This window comes from Rhineura floridana, chromosome 1 (genome assembly GCF_030035675.1).
Source record: "Rhineura floridana isolate rRhiFlo1 chromosome 1, rRhiFlo1.hap2, whole genome shotgun sequence".
Lineage (NCBI taxonomy): Eukaryota > Metazoa > Chordata > Lepidosauria > Squamata > Rhineuridae > Rhineura > Rhineura floridana.
Window position 1 is genome coordinate 252084034 of NC_084480.1, and position 17140 is coordinate 252101173.

The following is a 17140-nucleotide window of genomic DNA, read 5'->3' on the forward strand; positions in this document are numbered from 1 at the left end:
TATAGCAGGGCCAGGAGCCAAAGCTGATAGAAACCACTCCACACCGCAAAGGACACCAGTGCCTCCAGACCAGTGACAGCACATTATCCTAGACTATTCCCAAGTTATAAACCTGATTACTTAGGAGGAGTAAGACCCTATCCAGAAGTGGTTGATCACCACATATCTGGACCAAGCAACCACCCACTGACAGTCTCTGTCTTGTATGGATTGAGGTTCAGCCTACTGGCTCTCATCCAGCCTAGTACCATGATCAGGCACTATTTGACACATCAACTGCCACACCTGACCAAGATGAAAAGGAGAAATAGAGTTGCAAGTCATATGCACATTAATGCACTCCAAAACTCCAGATGACTGTACTCAGCAGCTTTATGTATATGTTAAATAGCATAGGGCAAGAATGAAGACCCAGGGTCCAAATGCAGCCCTCAAGGAATTATCTGACTGTTGGGACTCCCTCAGGACCATGCATCCTCCCAGGCTACATCCATCACCAGCTCTACTTTACACCCTCCTTGAGAGTTTTGGCCTAGCTAGAATGTGTCCATGAACTCTGATAATGCTTTTTGCTTGCCTGAATGAAAGATAGAGAGAAGAGATATGTGAGCAGGAAGAAACAAGCCTGCTCTACAAATATAAAATTCATATTTATTGCTTTGTCCACTTTTACCTCTGGCCCTACCCACCAATAGCATATGGATCCCATAAGGTTGCCTAGATGGGAAGATAGAAAGATTCCCTTCCTCTGGCGTAGGGGATAAGATCAATTGCTGTGGAACCCTATATTGTAAGTTCCATGCAGCTAAACAAAAATTCCCTAGCACCACCTTCTGGGACCAACCATCCAAGCTGGAGCGCAACCACGGTAAAGCAATGCCTTCAGCTCTCAACTCAGTCAGTCACCCCAGAAAGATACCATGGCAGATGGTACCAAAAGCAGTGAAATATCAAGGAGAATCAACAGGGTCATACTCCCCTTGTCCCTCTCCTGAGACCTGACACAGGTCAACTCATAGGGCACCCAAGGTAGTTTCCATGCCAAAACTGGACCTGAAGCCCAAGTGAAATGGGTCCAGAAAACCAGTTTGCTCCCAGAGAACCTGGATCTGAGTCTATAGCCTCTGGACCCCACAGCACAGATTATTATATGGAGGGTGCAGGTAGGCCAGCATGTTTTCACTAGGAAGATTTGAACCAATGGACCTTGGAGTATGTGTGTATTTGTGTGCCTCTACAACTGACCATACCCTTTTCAACAATGAATGGCTACCATTAAAGGGGGAAAAGTTCCCACATAATCTTAAACCAGCAGCTGCCTAACCATGTTTGTTCCTGCTTTTCAGATGGCACCAGAATAACCTGGTTTTATGTCCATTCTGGTAGTGGTAGGGGGAAGTAAGATGTTTTGCCTATCAGGGGATTTGAACCAGGGATCTCCTGAGTGTTTTTCTTGCTGCTTTATCACAATGGCACAGGCCTCTGTAGGTGATGCCTACTATCTAGTTTTCTGTCATTTCCTGCCTACTGGAGGTGGCAATGTGACAGAAATGTTCCTAGTTTATCCCGTGGAGGTTAGCTCCCTACATACCTATGTAGCATGTGGACATCACCATTGGCATGGTCTGTGATTGGTGAGGACTGTCGGTGTTTTGTCATTTTATCACAGTTTGTGTTATCGAAGTTGTGGGTTTCCCCCTGTCATCTTTCTGTGTTGAGCACCCTTTGGATATGGTAGTTGTTCCACCAGCATGGCTGTTGCATATCTCTGGGCCCAATGTAATGTGAGTGTAGGTTTACTCTGCCTGGAACATAGCTTTGGCTGAAATGACTTCATAATATATAAATTGTCTACCAGAGTAAAGAATGCAGAATACAACACCCACTGTGCATCAAACAAAAGCTAAAATGAAAGTGTACTTTTCTGTTAACAATAATGTTTGATACTGTGGTAATCCTCAAGATTTGTTCAAAGATACAGCTCCAGAGTCTACTTGATAAAGAGAAGAGAGATACATCCATCAAGCTTGAGTGTCGCTTTATAAAATGTATATCAACCATGAAAAACAAACATGCAACAATTGCAGTACCTAATTAAAAAACATAAGCAGATGAAAGTTACAGGGCTTAAGTTATTTGAAAACAGGGAGATATCTGCAACATTTACAACAGAGAATTTTGTATCAACTCAAGCTGATTTACCAACGACTGGAAAACAAATGTTTAATGTTACCGTGTAACAAGCCATTTAGTATACAATTGCAAATATATTACCACTGCTGAAGCAGGCAGATGGACATCTTGTTCCAGAGCTTTGCAATGGCTGCCGCTTCATGTATGACAGTGATTGATTTAAGGAGAATAGTCAGATACATAATTTAGCCACAGTTCAGTACAAAGAAGCATTTCCACTGCAGTGACTTGGAAGCTTTAGCTGTTGAAATAGTTTGATCTGTACATTAATTTCAATACTTTGATTAAGAGCTCTCTGCCTTCCTAATATCACATTTCTGAGGGCTCAGATATCTTCCCATTTTAAAATTCCTCTTCTCCTTCCATCTGAAGTGATGCATAATATCACAATTGGCTATATATATGTTACATCAGGAATGTTAAGACCCATAGTAATGTTATCTAACAAACTGGAAAGTATTAGGGTTAAATTACACAAGATGCAGGAGATCCATGACTGGATCTCCTGATGTTTTCATTTTTCTTGCAAAGCAACCAAAATGGAAATGGACTGCCTTCAAAGTCGATCTCGACTTATGGCTACCCTATGTATAGGGTTTTCATGGTAAGCGGTATTCAGAGGGGGTTTACCATTGCTTCCCTGAGGCTAGTCCTCCCCAGCTGGCTAGGGCCTGCTCAGCTTGCCACAGCTGCACAAGCCAGCCCCTTCCTTGTCCGCAACTGCCAGCTGGGGGGCAACTGGGCTCCTTGGGACTATGCAGCTTGCCCAAGGCTGCACAGGTGGCAGGGCACGTAACCCCTGAGCCACTCACTGTGGGGGTGATCTTTAGCTGGCCCTTGACACCCAGGAGACATGAGCAGGATTTGAACTCACAGACTCTGGACTCCCAACCAGGCTCTCTTCCCCACTGTGGTATACCAGCTGTTAAAGCAACCAAAGAGGACTCTAAATACAATCACAGCAGTAGCCTTGGAAGGAGGTTTAACTCTTTTCCTCACAAGATATTTTTTCAATCTAAATTGCCCTTCCTGATGCTGTTACCTCCACAGCAGAAAAAAAATATATTGTGGTGCATGACTGATAGCAGCTTTGAGGATGGGGGGACACTTAAAACATTTAGGTTTACTTTAAACCTTCCGCCATGCAGCTACACTATTGAGTTATTGTCCCCATAACTGCTTTAATGGGCTAGTGAAAGAATCATACCACTCCATCACAGATCTTGTGTAGTTTGGCTATTAGATTATAAGCATGAGAAAAAGAATGGGAACACATTAGCTGCTTAATCTGTAGTTTTGTGTTCAAGACATGCTTGTGACCTCTTCACAGTTAGACATTACTACATATGTTCTTTTTGACCAATGCTTTATAAGCTGTGATATTGCAAAAGCTTTAAGTGGTCAAGCTTCACAAGGCGGCATTGCCTGAATGAAATACTCTTTTACTAATCCAAGGGGTTCTTGATTTTCAGCAGTTCCTTCTTCCACCGGTGCCACATGCATACCACTCTGTTCCATAGGGCCCCTCAACTCTTAAGAGTAGATTTGGGGAGGGCACAGGGGTCTGCAGCAGGAGCAGGGAGGCAGGAAAGCTCCCCTCTGTAAACAGAGCACCATTCTGTTCATGGGAACAGAAATTGGGATCCAAGCCACAGTCTTTATTTTGATGCAGTGCCAGAGAGCAAAGACCTTGCATGAATTGCCGAGCACATATTCATATTACTATATATATCAGCATTTATTGATATACTTGAAGTTTTCCACATTTATTGGGTGTGGTACAATTCTCCTTAAAGTAAAGCCCAGTGAGTTCAATGGGACTGATACCCACATAAGAGTAAAAAGGATTGCAGTCTTACTCCCATTTTCCAATTGTACATTTGAAATTCACTTTAAAAGAAGGGGGCATTAATGCTATTTTTGTCAGCTCTTAACAGCGGCAGCCACTGTTTTGTTTCTTCCTGCCTAGGACTGTAACTGCTCAGGTTTTCCTTTCCAATTATTCAATATACTTTCAGTAATTGATAACATCTCTTCTGGGAGATACTTTCAACAAGGTATTCTTTATCTCATTAATCTTGGCAAATGACTTTTGATATCTAGGGCTTATCCACATGGGAGCATTTCTTTCTAGCAAATACACTGTTTTTACCATCGTAATAGATTTGCAAGGTCCATACGTCATGCTCAATGGTACCTTCAAATCCTTTGTTTTTCATTCACACAAGAAGGCCTTCTTCTGGGAAGGATTAGTGTCGCTGTTTCCTTGTGACCCCACCCTCTAATTTTACATTTTTACTCTCTCTGGTTGCTCAGTTACTGGGCATGTGCAAATATTTTTGACCTGTGCAGTATTTCTACTCCTTCATGCCCAAACAGCTTTCTGAAGTTTAGCAGTTGAAAAGAAGTGGGGTCATCTGCCCCCTCCTCTTCTTCATTTTCTCAGCTTGCCATCACAGTTCTTTCAGTCATGCAAGCAGCCCTCCCTTCCCTCTTTACACTAGTCTGTTAGGAGGAATGTATTTTCAGTGTTGATGAGATGAGGGAGTCACTGGCCACCACCTCTTCTTCCTGGTCTGTTATAGAGATGTGATCCTCTCCTTTTTTATGTTTAGTTTTTAAGTGTGCCCCCTGGTGGTCATTAATGATCTGATTCCTTTTCCCTTCCCTATCTTATTTTTCCAATCTCCTCCATTTTTATTTTTATTTTGCTTTGTGGAGAGTTATTGATATTATAATAGATATTTATTCATGAGTCTCCACTGGTATCAATGTTTATTTTCAACTCTGTAATGATAGAAAATACATTGATAAAAGTATTGATCACATTGTTAATTATTTTAAAGTGAATTTTTTAAAAATGGGGGAAAATCAGAAACCAGGTGTGGAGAGATGTTACTTCGATATTCTCTCTGCAAAGATAGAAAATATGACAGATAAAATCAGATGGCAGTTCCAATTAGATTACTGTGGAAATGAAGCCCATCACTAGTCTGTTACAAGGAGTGAAGGGAGTTTACTCAGGGAAGAAAGAAGCGAGGGTGTCAGCAAACTGTGAAGTGGGGAGGACAGAGCAGTCAGAAGTTACTGGATAAACCACCGGAAACGAAATGGAATTCATGGGAGAGTTAACAGGTAAAGAAAAGGGAGTAGCAGAAAGTGATGATCCACCCGCCCACTAAAAACCATTGAAGCAAACAGTCTACAAAAACATGTGGAGCAGAGTGGAGCCATATTGTTCTAAACTTTTTGTATTATCAGCTGATTGGGTTAGTACGGATTTACAGGGGGAAAACTGTGTGATAGCTTCTGTTTGCCAGTAACATCATGTGAATTATGTGAATTAAAAGGAGATGTCAGTAGCACCAAACACACAGTAAACCAGTGTAGATAAGCCCTTAATTAGATATTACCGTTTACTAAATGTTGACATAATGAGCAATATTTTTGTCCATAATTTTTAAATTGGTTTAATATGTCCATTTGTGTTTTGGTGTCTCATCTTGAATAGCTGCCAAGCAGAATCATAGGGCTAAAGGTGTTGGATGTTGGATTGTGCACAAGCAGATGCCCAGAATGTAGAACAGAATAGTGACAGGCTAGGTCCCATTGCAAGTAATCAGCCAGACACGCAATAGGTTTTTAAGAGTCACTTTACTGACATTAGAGGTTTTTAGAATACAGTACAAGCTCTCTCTCTATACAAGCGCTTTTCTCCTTTCTCTTGCCCCCACACTCTGCCAGTTTCAGTTTCCAGCTATATACTGATAAGACAGTTGGTTGTCCTGGCAACGTGTCCTTGAGGAGTGCACGACCACTCCAGCCTTGTGAGCTACTTGGCCTTGTAACTCTGCCATGGAAAAATACTCTTAGGAACTTTTTACTTGCCAACACCCCCCACCTATTTTTCCATAAGCAGCACCTTTTACATTTGTTCACATTTTTGCTTCCATTTGTCATTACATTTACATTTACATTTCTTGCATTTACTTATATCATTTTCTTCCACATGATACATTTTTTCAGTTTACATGTTCAGTTCAGTGTACATCTACATTTCTTTGTTCCTTTATTTTACAGAGGTTTTACAAACATCATTAGTTTATCTCTTTGGGTTTTACACACTCCAAGTATAATGTGTCAGCATCCATTACCCTGTGTGTTTGTGCTTCAATCCACTTTACTGTGGCAGTCCTAAATCTGTCAGGCAGCACACCCAAATTTGCCCTTCCAGAACGTCTCAACAGTCACTTGTCACTTTTACCAAGGTATTCAGTGTCTTTTTCTTTTACCCCTGTTACTCTGTCATGTACTGTGGGTGCATTTGTATTAGACTTGGCTTCAGTGTTTTTTGCTGCCACAACTGCCTTAGTTTGTTTACACACATTGCAGACTACATATTTTTCACAGTTCCTTAACGTCACATCATTACTATTATCTGTTGTTGTCACCACATTTTCATATCCTATATGGCCTAGTTTTCTGTGCCATAAATGTACACAATCATTATGGGGTTTCTCATTAGCACACATGAGTACATGATTTGTTTGTTTCAAGTGTAAGTAGAACAGTGAGTTCTTTACTATTCCTTTCATGAATATTTTGTTCCCTTTCATGACTTGACATGAGCCCCTTTGAAACAACACATTGAACCCCATTCCATTAAGTTTAGAAACTGACATTATGTTATTTTCAATGTCTGGAATAAACAGCACGTCTGTTATAATCGTATTAAAACCTGCTAATTCCACTGTACCCCTACTTTTAATAAGTTTCTTAGTTCCATCAGCCATTATCACATGATCCTCTACGTCACAAAATGTATGAAACATTGATTTATCTTTGATTATGCTATTTGTAGCCCCACTGTCAAGAGCCCATAAATCATTACATTTGTTTCCCTGCTCATTATTAACACATTGCTTTTTCTTACTAGCATATATCACCTGTACACATGGTTTTCTTCCTTTTTCTCTTCTTCTTGCTTCACAATTCCTTTGAAGATGTTGCCTGGAACCACAAAAATAACATGCCTTATGTCCATACAGTCTCTCCTCTGCTGCTTTGTTGTTCTGCTTTTCCACGTGTTTAGACTCAGTCCTTTCCTGCTTTGCCATTTCTTGCCTTCTTTGATACTCCTGCAAAAGTTTGCCTTCTATGTAATCCATGGTCAGATTTGCGTCATTCATCGCTTCCATCGAACTCACCAGAGCATCATAACTTGAATCCAGACTTGATAACACAATATAAACTTTTTGCATTTGAGAATGTTCCACGTCACGTTCTGTTGTCAACAAATAGTCTATTCATCTCCAATAAGTGCTCTGACATTGTTGTATCTCCAGATAAGCACATCTGATATAATCTTCTGGCAAGATATATTTTAGAACTAGCAGTCTTTTTCACATGAATATTTTTCAAAGTTTCCCAGGTTTCCTTTGCTGTTACTGCGTCATGCACGTGCAATAGTTGCGAATCATCAATAGCAAGAACAATTAACGCCTTTGCCCTTTCATCCAGCCTTCTCCATTCCGCTGGTATTGGCACCACGGCGGGTGGGTCATCTGCGATGGCTTGCCAAACGCCTTCTTTCACTAGAAAAGCCTGCATTCTCTGTTTCCAACTGCCATAATTTTTCCCTGTCAGCCTTTCCAGGGGAATCCCAGCCGATAACGTACCAGACATACTTTCACTTTTCACAGTTCACCGCCTTTGTAATTAGAGCTTCTCACCTCCGTCCTTCAGTCAGTTATTCCCACAGCTCTCTCACAGCTTTCAGCTCAGCTTTCGGTTTCGCCGTCTCTTCACACACTTGTCCTCTTTTACTTCTCTTTTATCTGTTCTTCGGACATCCGTATGTGCATCGAAACCATTCAGGACTGAACCATCCTCTGCTACCACTTGTTGGATGTTGGATCGTGCACAAGCAGATGCCCAGAATGTAGAACAGAATAGTGACAGGCTAGGTCCCGTTGCAAGTAATCAGCCAGACACGCAATAGGTTTTTAAGAGTCACTTTACTGACATTAGAGGTTTTTAGAATACAGTACAAGCTCTCTCTCTATACAAGCGCTTTTCTCCTTTCTCTTGCCCCCACACTCTGCCAGTTTCAGTTTCCAGCTATATACTGATAAGACAGCTGGTTGTCCTGGCAACGTGTCCTTGAGGAGTGCACGGCCACTCCAGCCTTGTGAGCTACTTGGCCTTGTAACTCTGCCATGGAAAAATACTCTTAGGAACTTTTTACTTGCCAACAAAAGGGGCTTTATAGGCCATTTAAACCAACCCCCTGCTCAGTTGAGAAAATCCAGAGCTAGAGTAGCTTTAACAGATGGCAGTCCGGCTTCTGCTTGAAGACTTCTGATAAGGAAGAGTCTACCCTGCAGTAATTGGTTCCCACTATCAAACTGCTCCTACTGTCGTTTCTTTTAACTTTCAGCTGAAATCTATCCTTCTTTAATTTAAGTCCTCTCCTCTAGCACATCAGATAATAAGTTTTTGTCATCTTAAGTGACAGCCTTTTGGGTATTTGATGCCCCCTCTCTTCTCCATGCTAAATATACCCAGTTCCTTCAACCTTTTCTAATAGGACTTGTTTTCCATATCCCAAACTATCCTCCTTGTGCTTCTCTGAAACTGAACTTCTTGCATTGCAACACCCAAAATAGAACACAGTCCTCCAGACGAGGTCCAATTAATGCACAATAATAGCCTTGTTTGCAGCTACATCACATTACTAACTCATGTTCAACAGGCCACTTAAATAGAGACCTTTTCTCAGTCTGCATGTTTTAGAATTACTTTAACATGTTTTTAAATATTTCTTTTAAAAAAAGATATTTTTAGTGTTTTGTTCCTTGTTTGCTGCCCTGGGCTCCTTCTGGAAGGAAGGGTGGGAGAGAAATGTTAATAACAACAATAATGTTCAGCTTTTGATAGATTACAATCCTGAGATCCAATCCAGAGATCCTTTTCGCATGTACTACTGTCATGTCAGTTGTCCTCCAGGCTCTGGATTTGATTATTTTGGTCTTTGCCTAGATGCAGAACTTTGAATTTATCACTAATGAATTTAGTTATCTCACCCTACCCCTTCCCCAACTGCTGCAAAGCAGAACTGCAAAGTTCTTGCTACAGGAGAGAGGGGAAAAGGTTAAAAATAATAGGCTGTCACAGCCCTGAGGAAGGAGTAAACTTTCCCAAATAATGTCTTGCCACCCTAGAGCTATTAGAAGGGCAGGTACTGTCTTCAGGTCAGGAACTGATGGCCTAAATTAACCCTACTTCTTCAAGTAAATAGGGTAGCAGAAAATGTTAAGACCAGGGTATTACTGTAGTTTTAGGATGGACAGAGTATAACATCATCCTCTTGCATACACATAAGCTGGCTGCCGCCCAGGAACAGGTAGCATCATCTGCATCTTGTCCCAAGTGGCCCAACCTCTGAGTTTTGTTGTGGGAGAAGTCAGTACCTCATTAAAAGTAGCAATAATCTTTCTCATGGTATAAATTCAGAAATGCAGGAAACATCTGACCCATCACAAGTTTGTTCTTGAAAAGCCAGGCTAGGGCACTTATGTTTGAGTGGAACTGACTGCAATTGCTCCAAGAACAACACAAGAATGCACCAAGAAAAGGAGAATTTCCCTCTTCCTGTCCTGGAAAGAAATCTGAATGGAGATGTGAAGCTTAATCTGATAGTAGAAAAAGCTGTACAGCTTCCAGAAAAGGGGCAGGGGCCATCTGCCCTGTGAAGCCAGTTTATTGGGCATTATATTACCTAAAAAGACTTCCAGAAAATCCAACCCAGATCAAGTTTTTTGCTGAATATGCACAATATAAAGTATGTTTACCAAGCATTCAAAAGATTAATATTTTGCAGAAAAACCTCACCGATATGAAGTGGCTTGTTCTGTGAAGCATAGGGCATAAGTTCTGAAACTCAAAAAGTCAGAAGCAAATGAAAAGCAGAAGTATACAATTTGTTCTGAATGCGCATAGGTATGTTGTGGACATGGTGAAAGTCAAATACCATTTTTAACACATTCATGTTGCGTTACTTCAGGGACAATAAGGAAATAAAAATAACTATAAAATAGGGTAGTGCTTTATAAGGTTTTACATTCATTAAGTCTGGTGCAATTAAATTATTGCTTGGAGCATACCCTAGAGACTGGCAAATCTAGTATCTGTAGGCATGTTTTCTAATGTTACTTCCAAGCTATCAATTTCAGTGCTTTTTTCTCCTCGGACAACAACTTTTACATGTTTTTCAGAAGCATGTTTTATATTTGATTGAAAATTGTTTTCCAAAGATATGTTTTCTTGAACAGTGTGTTCCATAGTATTTAGCCTCTCTTGGCAGCACTTCGGGTAGTTCTTAAAGCATCCAAAAGTATCATTGCATTTTTCACAAGGAAAATAAGAAAATTCTTCCACTGTCTGCACAGAGTTACTGCTGGATTCATTTCTTCCTTTAAATGATTTTGAGCAGATTTCCAGAACTGATATATAAGAGCAGTTCTGTACATGCTTGGAACAAAAGCAAGTCTTGATGCATAATTGCTGGAGAACAGAAAAATCTTTGGCGATGGTGCTTCGGAAATTGGGCTTTAGCACAAGATACATAATTGGGTTATAGAATGTTGAAGACTTTGCAAATACAGCAGGTATAGCAAAGGCTAGTGGAGGAATCCTCTCTATTGATCCAAAGGCTGCCCACATGGCAATAATAGTGTATGGGCTCCAGGCACCAAAAAATCCAATGCATACAGCAATGCTCAGCTGGAAAGTAAAAAAAGATTTGTTATTCAGAAAAGAATGAAACAGTAATAGTCATTTAGATCAATAGATTGCCTAATTCACTTTCCTACCTCCAACAAACACCTGCCTAAGCATGATGGCTGATTTCAGGGCCATCAACCAATTTTGTTTAACTATTTGGCTTTTAATCAATTAGACTATTTAATTAGAGTTTGCAGCTCCAACAGTTATGGTGCCATTCCTAATATTGTGTTTTCATTAGTTTTGTTGCTTTTAAGAGAATGTGCTTTGCTTTAATAACGTGTGTCATTTTGTAGTTCATAAGTGGTATGAATATATCGCAAATAAATTCATTTATGGTTTCTGTCACTCAGAGGTTTACATACAACTTAAATACCTTCTTCTTGTCTTGACTAGCACTTAATGAGGGTTCCAACCTCTGGAGATTTGTCTCATATTTGGCTTTTTTCCTCATGCATCTTTGCCACCATACCCACCAAGTGACAACAACTACTAAACATGTAGTTTAACTCCTACAGCCCACTAGACTGTGTGATATGGTCCCAGTCCCAAGAATTTAAAATCTATGCTAGGCAGCCAGGACAAAGGTGGTAGATAATCCATGGATGACAAATAAGCTACAAATGACTATGAATATATTCATAGACTATAGGATCCTATCACAGACAAGATCAAGTTGTATTTATAAACTAAAAGGCAAATGTAATAATTTTTTCTGTTCTTATTTATTTCATTTTTTACTTTATTTATTGCTTCCTATAAAATATTCTGAAGCAATTTAACAATCAAAACAGCAACAAAGAAGTTTATTTAAAAACAATTTCTTACTTCTCAGATTAACTGTAGCAAGAAAGCTAAGACCATCTCTGCAAAGGGGTGCATAGCTCAGGTAAATTATCTCTCCCTCTGCTGGTACAATAGGAATACAAGCATACATAACACCATGGCTTTGCAGACTACAGCACAGCAGTGGGTTTTCTATCTTACCATGAGCAGTCAGCCTGCTAGCACCATTAATTATGATATAAGCATTTACATGCCCCCTACCAATGGTGTTCTTCCTTCACATAACATTATTTGATCACACACACAGATGAAAGAGTATGCACCCCTCTTTTTTTTTAGGCAGGAGCTGCATTCCACTGAACACGATAACCATTAAGAGCTTGGGTTTTTTTATGTTGAATTTTTTGATGTTTGATACTTGTGGCCTTAACCTAATCTCATATTGACACTGGGCACTGTGATAACAGCTAATGTATACCCTCTTTCTGAGTCAAGTTGAGCTTTCTTTGGATATGCAGCACAATAAGGTTGTTGTTTTGTTTTATTATTGTGCTTCTATATAAAACCTTGCAGCTATGTCTGAAACTATGCACTGCGTAAGAAAAATATCTGAAACCTCAGTTTAAAAAAGTTAATGGTTGGATTGGAATTGTACAGTGATGCCACCAGAATGAATCAAAGAAATGCTGGCACCGTAATAAGAAAAATGTCAGTTCATGCCATCTTACATTAAGTCCAAGAAGGAGGAGAAAAGAAGCACCAATTTCAAAACCTGGAGAGAAGTGATTCTTAGATGCTTAAAAAAACCTCTAATCTCAGCATTCTTTTTAGCACATTTACAAAAAAGGAGTGTGTTTAAAGTGTGGTATGAATATTTATTTTGTCACAAATACACAGACTGGGTAGAAAATGCATTGCACATACTTCATGTGTGACAGCATACATGCTTTTTTCCTATTTGGAGATTCACCTTTATGTATGAAAAAAATGTTACACATGGGGTAACCTTAATGCACTCTGTTTTAAAACATGGATTCCCCCACCCCAGTATTTTAATTAACTAATGCCTAAACTGCATTTTCATTTTACAAGAAAACATACTTTGTAAAACACCAAAGAAGTCCTTCAAGGTTCTCGCAGAATCCATCATTGTGACCAGTGCTCTATTACAGCATATACAATGAAAGCCTTTCGGTTTATTGCACAATACACATTTGTTTTTCACTGACTCTATAAGTCTTCCCTTAAGATTTCATTTGTCTTGAAGGAATATTACATTTTCCCAGCAAAGTTTTGTAGCTGAAAACTGCAAAGAATGTGGCTGCACAGGTATCATGCAATCTCAACACTAAGCCTGAGTCACAGCCAACCTAGACATGATGTTATTATGTGACTTCTCATGCATACCCACTCAGATTGGTATATAACAGTATAGCTGTGGTGGCACTTGTCCCTGCTTGGCTCTATATGCAGATGCATGATGAGTCAATTTCTCTTATCCTTTAACTATGTGTTTCATTATTTTGCCCTGACATGATCATGTAGACTGCCCTGCAGTAAGTTCAGTGCTCCACAATTTAGTCTTTATGATGTTCTCCAGATGTTGTGAAACCCCAGCTCCCATCATCCCTGACCATTGGCTATACTGGCTGGTGCTGATGGGAGTTGCAGATGTGGAGGGCATCACATTGGCTACTCCTGCTCTATGCTTTCACAGTTTGTCTCTCATCTTGTTACCTGATTCACACCACTACTGGCAATTATTCCACCCACATTTTTTAAAAGATGGAATTATGGGAGCACTATGGTCAGCTTTGCATGTTATTGTTCTTTTAATTTAAATTTTTCTTCTGGCACATTCTACATTCCTTATTTTCCATTACTTCAACAATCTTATTTGAACAAAATGACTGCTCTGAGATACGCATTCACAGCAGCTCTCCCCAAACACTCTTCACATCAAGTCTGCCAGGACTGTGCTGGTTCCCCTCCCATCTTCTCTGCTCTTCAAAAGCTATAGCTTTTACTCTTGTGGCTTTGGGGTCAGACAAAGAGAAATGTGTGAAGCTGGGTGAAATACGATGCGCAGAACTGTTTCTAAAATAAGCATATGTCTAACAAAGTAGACATAATTTTCAGTTGTGAAAATGTTGTAACTGGTAAATCACCAAGGGCCTTTTCAAGGACTTTACAATAAATAATAATGACAATATACATCACTTTCACTTATCCACAGAACGGTGTGCAGCAGACCAGTGACTCAGTTATACAGACCACACTAGTAACTGCGAGTATTCACAAGTGACCTCCATCTACTCTTTCCCTCCTAGCCTATAGAAGTCATACCAAAGCATCCTGGTAGAGTGGGGCGGGAAGGCTGCCCACAGAAAGTTGCTGAGAGGTAGCACAAAGGACACAGTTTCAGTTTTAGAATTGAGCTGGAAGGGAGGATTTTCTCCCCGTTCCTTTAAGATAGTGTACACTAATGTGTTTACATAAATAAGCAATGTTAATTTCAGCAAATACCATCTCATCTCTCCATGCTTTAATATGTATGCTTTCAGATCTATAGCACAAGTCACCTCATACAACAAAATGTTTAGTTAGAGAACACACATCATTCTTTGTTGTGATTCACATTGGGCTAACCAGGCAAGTATCCTCTGCATCATACATACTAAGAGAGAAACACTAGGGCAGGCCCTAGCAGTGGTAGTAAAAGGTGAGTTGTGCTCCATTAACCTGGAATAATGTCCTGCAGCTGGCCTGGCTCCTCCTGGAGATGGGGGGGGGGCTTCTTTACATTGATATACAATATTTTTTCCATGTTCAGTTGTGCTTGATTTTAATATTTCATTTTGATTTGAAGGTCAGGATTAATAGGTCTTTTATTTTAAAAAAATAGAATTGAAAGTCTTCTAAACATCTGAACTTTATAAATACTATACTTCCTAGTCACTATATGTCTGGCCAAAACAGAAAGGTCCACACTCACTATCCCTGCTTTTGCTTTTGCATACATGTCCAAAGTTTTGAACAACTTTGTGAGGCTCAATAAACATAACAGCTAATAAAGAGAATTTCTCCTCAGCTATAAATAGGCTCCCCCTCTAGGATGCACACCTTAATGTGGTGAGGGGGTTTGAGTGTGTTGAAGAAGCTGAGAGCAATGGTGTCAGGAGTCTAGACCAAGAGGCTAGACTCCTAGCAGGGGCACCCAAGGCGGAATGCTCAAAGCTGAAACACCAGACTAAGATGCATCCAAACTCAGAGGAAGACAATGGTAAACCACCACTGAATATCTCTTACCATGAAAACCCTATGAACAGAGTATCCAAAATGCAACACGAGATAGTGCTGGAAGATGAGACCCCCAGGTCAGAAGGCACTCACCGAGCTACTGGGGAAGAACAAAGGACAAGTGCGACTAGTGCTGTGACTAATGATGCGGCTGGGTCAAAGCTGAAAGGAAGCCCAGAGGCTGATGCACACATATGTGAAAGGAGAGTCCGTACAACACATACAATATGAACATGGAATGTGAGAAGCATGAACCAGGGAAAGTTAGAAATTGTCAAGCAACAAATGGAATGCATCAACATTGCAATACTTGGTGTGAGTGAACTAAAATGGACGGGAATGGAACATTTCCAATCAGGCAACTACAAAATATTTTATGCAGGAAATGAGAAATTAAGAAGAAATGGGGTTGCTTTAATAGTGAGAAGTGATGTAGCAAGAGCAATTAGGTCTGAGCGAGTGATATCAATGAGATTAAATGGGAAACCTATCAACATAACCATCATCCAAGTCTATGCTCCGATGGCAAATGCAGAATAAGAGGAATTGGAGAGATTTTATGCAGAAGTACAGGAAGAAATCACACACCAAAACAAGATGTGCTGATAATCATGGGGGATTGGAATGCAAAAGTAGGGAACAGAGAAGAATTAGGAATTGTGGGGAAATGGGGCCTAGGAGACAGAAATGAAGCAGGAGAAAGACTTATTGAATTCTGTGAAGCCAATGATTTGTTTCTTGCGAACACATTTTTTGAACAACCAAAAAGACGACTGTACATGTGGACATCACCAGATGGTCAATATAGGAATAAAATTGATTATATAATTGGTAGCAGAAGATGAAGAACTTCCACACTTTCTGCGAAAACAAAACCAGGAGCAGACTGTGGTACAGATCATGAACTGGTCATATTGAAAATCAGAGTAAAGCTAAAGCAGAAAAACAAAGCAACCATAATGCCAAAATACAATTTAAATAACATCCCAGAAGCATATAAAGATCAAATAAGGAACAGGTTTGAGGCTTTAAACTTAGTTGACAGAGAACCAGAAAAACTATGGAATGAAGTCAGAGACGTTATCAGAGAAGAATGCAAAAAGACAATACCTCTACTTAAGAAGAGAGAAAGACATCAATGGATGACTGAAGAAACTCTTCAAATGGTTAAAGAGAGAAGGAAAGCAATAGCAAAAGGAGATAGAAACACAGTCAGAACCCTAAATGCAACAATCCAGCGACTAGTATGTAGGGACAAAGAGAACTATTACAATAGTTACTGTGTAGAAATAGAAGAGGACAACAAAAAGGGAAGAACAAGAGCCCTGTTCCAAAAGATTAGAGAAATTAAAGGGAAATTTAAACCAAGAGTAGGGATGTTGAATAATCAACAGGGGTACACACTGACTGATTGAGATGAAATAAAAGGAAGATGGAAGCAATACACTGAAGAACTCTGTAAAAGAGATGACAGGATGACAGATTCATTCACGGAGGAACCGTATGATGAACCAGAAATTTTAGAATGCGAGGTGAAAGCTGCTCTTAAAATACTTGGAAGAAACAAATCACCAGGAATAGATGGCATACCAATAGAGTTGCTACGAGCTATTGAGACTGAATCAGTCCAAATTTTGACAAAAATTTGTCAACAAATATGGAAAACTAAACAATGGCACACGGACTGGAAGCGTTCCATATACATCCCAATTCCAAAGAAAGGGGATTCCAGGGAATGCAGTAATTATCGAACTATTGCCTTAATATCCCATGCAAGTAAAGTAATGCTCAAGATTATACAACAAAGGCTCTTACCATATATGGAATGAGAAATGCCAGATGTCCAAGCTGGATTTAGAAAGGGAAGAGGCACCAGAGATCTTATCGCAAACATACGTTGGATAATGGAACGGACCACAGAATTTCAGAAGAAAATCACCCTGTGCTTTATAGATTACAGCAAAGCCTTTGACAGTGTAGATCATGAAAAACTATGGAATGCTTTAAAAGAAATGGGTGTGCCACAGCATCTGATTGTCCTGATGCGCAACCTATACCCTGCACAAGAGGCTACTGT

At 39.9% G+C, this 17140-nt stretch overlaps 1 protein-coding gene across 1 annotated transcript in view; it reads right to left on the reverse strand.

Moving 5' to 3' along the window:
• Positions 1-10359: 10359 nt before the first annotated feature.
• LOC133371440 (opsin-5-like) overlaps positions 10360-17140 on the reverse strand; it is a 33029-nt gene continuing 26248 nt past the window's right edge. The window contains exon 5 of the mRNA XM_061598924.1: positions 10360-10977. Within this exon, the coding sequence (XP_061454908.1) occupies positions 10360-10977 (618 nt within the window). The remainder of the gene's footprint in view (positions 10978-17140) is intronic.